Below are 8997 nucleotides of genomic sequence, written 5' to 3' on the forward strand. Positions count from 1 at the left end.
CACGAGAAACACAGACTAGTGCTGTTAGCCAGATGGTGGTCTCCAAGAAGGCTGTATTGTTGGTCCACTTTGGAGCCTTTGTACATATCAGGTCTGTGTTGTAATATTTCAGACATACGAATATTCATCAATATAAAACGGCAAGATAATTGCATCAAAAATATAAATCTTCCCCATGTTCAGACATTACACTGGGGTAAAAACAGTTTTGTTTTTTTTTTGTTTTTTTTGTTGAGGTGGATGACATGAGACAAAAAGTCCATGCTAGCCTTTCAGCATAACCCAGAACTTGTAACTCAAGTGGTCTAAGAGGAAACTAGCCCTCCTCTTGGCTCCCTTCGCAGGCTTTTAAAAAATCCACCACGTGTCAGGAATCATCTGCCCAATACAAGAGAATATAAACTGCTACAAAGTCTGTGGTGGTCATAGGATGTTGTGATGCTATGCGATAAACAGGGTTTTCACTTGGGACTACAGGGTCTGACTTCCATCTGTTACCAAAAGTAAATGTCATTTTTTGGTTTGATTCCCATGAAGATCATGAAATCAGTTTTGTGTTATTATTTATACATGTTTTGTTCAAGTTAGATATCTTCATATAACTCCTGAATGACAGAGTCAATGGAACAGGAATAATATTTATTTTGTTATCTCACAGTGACACCTGTTGGTCAAATAGCTGTACTGACATTTAGTAACAGTTCAAGAGATGCAATGTTTGACGTACAATTGCAATACTGTCTTATCTATGATAATGTTTCTCACCAACTGACTACAAAATGTTCATTCAAAGAACAAAAAAATTGACTCATTTTTTTCTGTGTTTCAGAAGGAGCTGAGCCTTCCCAGACGAGGCAGTTTGTAAGTACCGATCATCCCTTCTTTCCGAACTGAGCCTTCTTCTGTATTTTCTGCACTTTCAGAGTTGTCATCTGAAAGTTTTTTTTAGGGGTAAATGCAATGAACCAAACACAGATGAACAGATATAAGATGGTGACAAGGAGTTGCATTTTGAAAATCCATAGACAAAAAGATGCTGCTCCCCATGAAAGACCTACAGTGGAGTTCTGTGGAGACTCTGAGTTTCTGTCCAGCGTGCTACGAGATCTGTTCTAAGTTTAGTTGACTGTATCTCTACTGCTAGTTGTCATACTAGTCTTATAAATGTCACAAGGAAACAATGTCTTTCATGGTTGTCCATTTTCATTTAGCCGCAGCTGATAATTGTATTAAGTTATACAGAAAGAGCTTCCAATGAATAGTTAAAGGACAGAATTGAAAAGTGTGTCTGTGTGACCATCTCATGGTGAGTGAAGGCAGACTATTTTCAATAATGTGGATGGATGGATGGATGGATGGATGTCAAAAAAATGATATGGATATTGATTTATATATATATGGTCAAGTTAAAATGTTGCTAAGTGTCTGCACATTACGGTTTCTGATTATGTGACTGTAAAGGAAACAGATGGAGTATCTGTTACTGACAGAAATTTGAACCATGATGTGTGATGGATACAGTATTGGAGCCAATATAAGCTGTGTGCCACACTTGAAACTTCTTAGTGCTGCCAGGTTAGGTTATAAATTATTAGAATTTTTGTGGAACATAGCATGAACTACTGAGGAAAAAATAGTCTCCCACTGTTTCTGCAGAGCACTTAGAGAGGTTGCTTAAAAACACAATATGATGGTTCCCTAACCTACTTTTTTTTTTTTTTTAATTGATCATTAAAATATTTCTTTTGATGGTTCGTAGGCAAAAATTTGACCAATCTTTGATTCTAAATCAGTGGAGGACTATTGAAGTAATAGTATTATAAACAAAAACAAGGAAAGTACTTTGTGGCTGTAGCTGTAGTCCACACTTTCAACAGTAACCAACTTTTAACTTTCCAATCCTGTCTTGTACATACAGTAGCAGAGCTGCTTTATCCAACTCTTGCTATTAGGCGAGAGCCACAGTGGCTGGGTGCTGTGTTTGCGTGTGTCTCCTTGTGGTGACAGGTAGTTAATTATTCAGGATTCATTTTGTGTCAGAGGCAGTGAGTTGGCTGCTATGAAGCTTCTTCTCCTCAACTCAGTGGCTTTTTGTGTCCTGGGCACTCTGCACACTGCCACAACTGTTGTTGTCAGACAACGCTCAGGAACTCAAGGTACTAAAATATGCCTGTCTTATGTCCATGACTGTCATATCAAAGACAGACAGTCCCCTCCGCTCCACTCTAACTGATTTCACACTCTGTTATCGATCTCACCTTTCCTCTTTTAGCTACGGTGCACATGGTGTCAAATTACACTCATTTGAAATTGTGTCTCAAATAAGAAAAGGTAAGAAAAACAAAAAGAACATGGAAGAAATGAAAAAAATATTGTTTCTGTTCCAGTGGTCAGATATTGTGATGATCAGTAATAAAAACTCAAATCATCGACATATATATTTCTTAAAACATTTGGTTTGTCTCCTCTCTGTTGCATCACATACAGCAGCTGTTTTAAAACAACTGAAAGTAAGGATTGTTGGATGATATTTAACTTAGATTCAATCGCTGATTGCTTGCACATCACACCAAGTAATAATCTATCAAATCAAAGGATAAATGATGAAAAGTTTCTAAAAATTAATCATGTAAAACATGAATAAGCATTTTCATAGAACTTTGTGTTGAATTTATTTTTTTTTTTTTAAATTTTGACATCAAGATTTTCCTTTCTTTGTATCTATATCCATCCTAAATATAAGTTATTGTTTTCTTTGATTATTAATAATCAGTATCTGCCCAGAAAAAAAGAAGAAAAAAAAAACCATCAGTTGACCACTAATCCACATAAATAACAGGACCCAGGGTTTCCTCGCAGAACACTTTGTTGCCAGTAGAGGAATTGCATTCCAAATGCTACTTTTTTCACAGCTACACGTTCAGTTGTGAACAAAAATGTGTCAGTCTTAGGTTTACAATGACTCTGAATTTTCTCTGATGGAATCATTGAAACACGTATGTCTTTGTCACAAATGTCAATCATGGATTTTGGTTCTTTCATAGTTTAATTAGAGATCTTCTGAAAATACGACAAAATCTGTTGGGTCAAACATATACATGTAGCAGTGCTAATATTTAGTTACATGTCTGTTGGCCATGTTCACCTCAACTAGGTGATTTTAGGGGCTGTTGGTTGTATCTTTGACCACTCCTTAATCCTCGTTCTTCATTATTCCATTTTGTGTAAAGCCCCAGTTCCCCTGGCACCAAAGTAGCACCAGAGCATGATAGTGCCACCACCTAGTTGATGATAGGTTTGGTGTTCTTGGGGTTAAAAGCCTCAACTTCTCTCCTCCCAACGTATTTCTGGTCTTTGTGGCCAAACAGCTCTATTTTTGTTTCATCTGACCAAAGAAAGGGTTTCCTTATGGTATGACACCATCTCAGACCATGATCATGTAAAACACACTTGACTGTGAACACTTACACCTGTGTTCCAGCAGTTTCTTATTCATTGCAGACCTGCTTTTTGGTGATTCTTGGTTGACTCTTGACCATCCTGATCAATTGTCTCTCAGCTGAAGATTGTAGTTTGTGTTTTCCTCATGATTGTGGCAGTGACACAGCTGTACCATACATAGTACTTACAAACTTAGAAACAACTGTTTGCACAGATGGTTTTGGGATCTGATGCTGCTTAAAATGACTCTTAAGTGACATTCCTTACTTGTTCAAGTTAATGAGGTCCTGAGATGTTCCCATTGTAGTGTTTGTGACTGGATCAAATGGGCACTATTTAAACTGGCTCAGAGAAGTCAGCAGTGAAAAGGTCATGACATTAAGAAAACAAAACTGATAATTCAAGTTTCTGTATGTATAATTTTGATTTTGATACAGGACCAATAATAAGTTTCTAAAAGAACCAAAATGCATGTTTTTTTGTGTGGAAAAGACAGCAGTTTTAATGATTCCATCATAAACAGACTAAAGAACAGTTTCTACCCAAGAGCTGTCGTTGCCTTTAACGCCGCAAATTCCCATTAATCATCCCTCAATGTAAAAAAATCTCTGTTCATACCCCAAGTGCAATACTCCCAGTGCAATAACTTATTGAATGTAATATCCCAGTAGTTTTTATAATTTTTATTTTATGTTTTTTATTTTATATCCATATCTTTTGTTCTATATCTTATGTTTTGTATGTCTATTCTTTATCCCTTTAGCCATGTAAATACCCCCCCGTCTTTTAAAAATTTTTTATACTTTGTCCTGTGCACTTTTTGTTTCCTGATGTTTTGCACTCATTCTCATTCTGATATAAAAAATAAATAAATAAATAAATTTAAACCCATATAACCCATATAAGCAGCATTTAGTCATGTAGCTGAGTTGGGGTTAGATTATTGAAATATGACTATGAAATATATTTTTCTGAGTATTTCAGTCAGCTGTTTGACAATATTCTGTAGTTTTGAAGCTAAGTGTAGGTATTTAAACTTAAATTCTTAACATTTTCAATAATGAATGCAAAGATGACTGTGAGTGGATAAACACCAATTTAGCTCATAATTAGTAAGATGATTTGTAAGCTGTTTACTAGACATTACTCATTGTCTGCATAGTCTCAAAGGTTGTTGTCATGTCAATTCATGAAGTCAGCAGTCACCAACTAAAAATGATGTCTGACAGATTAGGACATGATCGATGAAAAACATCTATGTTTTTTTAGAAACGGGCAACTCATAAAGGACTCTACAGAGTGACAGAAGATGGGGTTTGCTGTTGTGTTCAATAACACCAAGAAAACAGTTGTTGAGGTTAAAAAGGAACATTAAGGGGTTGTATGTGGGAAAATCACATGACAAACACCCACAGACGCACACGCATTTCAACTTCTATCTTTGTGAGAGCCCTCACACTGAACCGAACCTTAACCATCACAGGTGAAAGCTGACTGCCGCCCTGCCTTATCCTTTACCCTAACTTTACCCAGTCGTAAACCTCAAACATCCCTTTGAAGTCAGGTCAGAAGTAAAACCATGGCCTGAGGTCTCCAACTTAAATTGATTCACACAAAGTTTGTCACACACACACACACACACACACACACACACACACACACACACACACACACGCACGCACACGCACACAGACATAGAGACAGGATTGATCAGGATCCGACGGCAAACCACACTGTGTACTTTTCTTCACTTCAGGTAGTTAAACTGTCACACACAGAGTCACTGTTTATCACCTGCAGTTAAATCATTTGTTGCATAGCAGCTGTCCTCAGGTTGACTCCTGAGCTCTATCACAGCTGTCGGGATGTTTTTTTTTTTGGTCGTTGTAACATACTTCTTAGATTATCATCACACACGGACATAACTTTAAGCGAATAAAATGTGTTATGAGTTATTTTGATCGTTTGATAAGCTGCTATTAGTGTAGATTGAGTTATTTGTTTATTTTTGCAGTAGTATGTCTTTGAATCAAATTCAGATAACTTTATTTGTCCCCTGGGGGCAATTTAAGAATAACAATGATGTAAGAATTTTAAAAATAAATTAAAGTAAATTAACTTTAAAAAGAAAAAAGAAAAAGGAAAAAAAGTTACCATTATACATCACTTGCTATACTGTCCAGTCTCACTTGAATGACAAATGTGTGCAAACTGTGACTCTTTTTGTCACTGTGGTGGGTATGTCTGAATGAATGTGAGGAACATTAAAAGTGACATAGAATCCAAATGATAGACTGCCATCATTTTAACAGATTGATAAGCAGAAATGTTTCATATCCTCTGTCTGAAAAAGACTTATGTGTGAATGCATGTCTGTTACTACAACAGTCAAAGCTGTCTGTGATTCATTCCATTGTTTATGAATTAGCTATCTGGCATGTGAGCTGCATTTAGCCCATCAGGGTCAGTGGTGTCCTCAGGCTTCTTGGAAACTAGAATAGAAAGCAGACAGCTGCACTCCTACGTGGTCTCATAATATAATGAAAATGCCTGCCAGAGGATTCTGTTCAGCTCATGCTTCTCAGTTCAGGATATGATTTCATTAACTGGAACCATATTCATTCACATTCCTCTGATTAAACGATGTAACATGTTCCAGAAAAACAAAACAAAACAAAAAAGAAAAAACATAAACAAACAAAAAAACAAACAAAAAAACATTTATAAGGTTCATTAAATGTGGGAAAGTCCATTGAAATAAACCTTAAAATGTTACATCAAATTGTGAAAAAAAAACAAAAATAAATAAGATCGTTTATCTATTTGAAACATCATGAAAGAATTAACAATAACATTTAGAAAAACTGTAATCTGTTTTCATAAAATTAGGTTTTCTCCAGATTTTTATTAAATACTACTAATATTGAAGACCTACAATGCAAAAAAAAAAAGTGTGCATGAAGAAACAAAAAAAAGCTGTGTAATTAATAAAGTCACAAAAGGGGACAGCAAAGGGAAACATCTCAGGTTTCCCTGTAAACTTTATCTTCCCACCTTCCTCTGTGACACCACCCCCACAATCTCCACCCACATCCTATTCTTGCTACTGTTTGTCAAGGACTCAGTCACTTCTCTCGTCTAGCAGTGGATAGTGTGATCACAGACAAGCTGAGACTTCCGGGTGCTGAGCAGGGATTAACCAGGCAGACTGTACGCAGGGACAGCACTCTGTACCTGAGGACATGCAGGCAGGAGTGTCTCTGAGTCTTTTGCCTGGTGAAGTGGTGGCAGAATCTGTGGGTCTGCGACCCAAGGATCAGGTTTCTTTTATCATCTGGAATAATGGAACTACTCAGAACTTCTTTGTTGTGTTTGACTTTTTGGGATTTTTTTCATGCAAGGAGAGGAAGGAAGGCTGCTCAAAAGAATGTATCATGTGTGTGTTTTTAGCTCACTATTGTTCAGAGTAAGACAAAGTGAAAAAGAGGAAATCCCAAATGAGTTTGTGTGTAGTACACTGAATTTGTTTTCTCAGCTCTGATAAATCTGAGAGTAGTCTGCACCCACCTCCACACACTATGTTTGTGTGTATCTGTTAGTTTGTGACTGAGCGTGCCCATACTTGCTGGTGAAGGAACACTTTAACCCAGATACCTCACATAACTGCATGTGGGGAGATAAGAGCATGTGCTGACGTAACACACACTCTGGTCATTCATTTATACATAAAGGTGCTCTCAGAAGTCTGACTCAAGGAGGAATGACTATGGGACAGTTTTTGGTCCTTTGAGGAGCTGCAAAGTGCTCTGTACGCATTTGACAGACAGATGAGCTGATACACTCTGGTGGATTATTAAAGATTACAGCTGAGCCTTTTGTCCCGGTACACAAGATGAAGAGGAGGAGGGAGCGATCGGGAGCCCCACACCTGCGCCTACAGTAAGAGTGTGTGCACACTGTGTGCTTCAGTTTGTTTCTATGTTTCATGCCACTGGTAATGTGAGAGGGCATGTAAATTAGATGCATATCAAGGCAACAAGGGTTGTAAATCACACTCATGCACCCACAGCATGCTTACACAACTTGTAACACCACAAGTTACACAAACAAAAAAGAAGCACAGGTAGGCTCATAGATAAAACTACCAACACCCCCAAAGCTCAATAATTCACATGTTATGTCTTGTTTGTTTGGTCTGTACATCAAGCAACATGTAAAAAGTACAATTTTTCATTTTAAGGGAAGTTGGGCTTTAACAAACACTTATTATCACAACACTTTATTCATCCACTCTGTGCCTCCATGCTTGAGCTCAGTTTGTGGTTGTGATTAGGGGGGAAACTATTTTGTCTGCAAAACGACAGAAAAAAAGTGTGAGATGTTTGTTATAGTGTCCCACAAATCAACATAACATCCTGACAAACAGTACAAAATCTAAAGAAATATTTAGCTTGTTATTATGTGTTACAACAAAACTACTGATTATTTTTCTGATGATGGTTGCAGCACTAGTTTAGTCTGTGAACAGGAATGATGTTGGTGTCAGATTTGGCATCATCACTGTGATAAGGAAGGTTTCAAGATACTGTTGTCACTATCCCTTCACCAACTGTTTTTCAACAGAAAATCGATCTAATACAAACTTTTCCTCAAACAAGCTTATGTTTTGCCATATCTATGCACAGTATGTACCAACGAAGCAGACAAAACAGAAAGTGATATAATAGTGAGCTGTAGTCATGCTGATTTTTATCCACTTTGGGCAGAGAGGTTTTATTTGGATTTTTCTTTTTATGCTAAGCTAAAATGTGGCTAGCTACATATTAACTCCAAATCTGTAGTTAATGGGCAAACAATACACAAATAGTTGAAAATCAAAAAAGGGGGTTATGATACGAGGGTACTTTAAAAAGTTCAAAAGCGTTTGTGTAGACAGCGATATAAAGGCCCCTTGTTTCCGAGTGAGGCCGAGAACTTTTTGAAGTACCTTTGTATATTTAAAGCTACTGTTGCTCTAGATGATTACACTGATGCAGCTTTCTCTTTTTTTAAATTATGGCGCATTTGGAAAGGTGAAAACATACTTGCTGTCTGATTCTCTACTGGCAAGATGTGTTATGTTATTGTAATTAGCTCTGGATTTTAATTTTCTTGCTAGGTAGCTATATTACCTGCTGAAATTAATAAAAGTAGACTTGACTGATTTTTTTTTTAACTGGAAGAAAAGGAGATAGAAAATGCCAATCAAAGCTGTCCTGCATTTTGTCTTTATCCACATCACTATTATTATGACTGTGAACAGCGGGGTTCAGCTTAAGTTACATACATACATCCACAACAGAGAACATGCATAGTGTACATACATACTGAGTCACTGAAACACTTGAGTGGAATGGAAAGCCAGGAGGAGGCAGAAACATGAGAAGGTATCAGAGTGAGGTACCAGCAGAGAGGGAAGTCCAGGGGAGGTACACTCACTGTTTCGCTCACATGCATGCAAATAAGGCATCAGTGTTTCCCTTAGCTGTTCATCTAGGGCCATCTGTGGGGGTTATT

The 8997-nt window shown here is 37.2% G+C and overlaps 1 protein-coding gene across 5 annotated transcripts in view; it reads left to right on the top strand.

Moving 5' to 3' along the window:
* The window catches only part of mast2 (microtubule associated serine/threonine kinase 2), a 162593-nt gene that overhangs the window by 89395 nt on the left and 64201 nt on the right, over positions 1-8997 (top strand). For all 5 annotated transcript variants that reach the window (XM_008280999.1, XM_008281001.1, XM_008281000.1 and 2 more), the window contains one exon: positions 830-861. In XM_008280999.1, coding sequence (XP_008279221.1) covers positions 830-861 — 32 coding nt within the window. The remainder of the gene's footprint in view (positions 1-829; positions 862-8997) is intronic.

The sequence above is a fragment of the Stegastes partitus genome, unplaced genomic scaffold (assembly GCF_000690725.1).
Source record: "Stegastes partitus isolate 25-593 unplaced genomic scaffold, Stegastes_partitus-1.0.2 Scaffold218, whole genome shotgun sequence".
Lineage (NCBI taxonomy): Eukaryota > Metazoa > Chordata > Actinopteri > Pomacentridae > Stegastes > Stegastes partitus.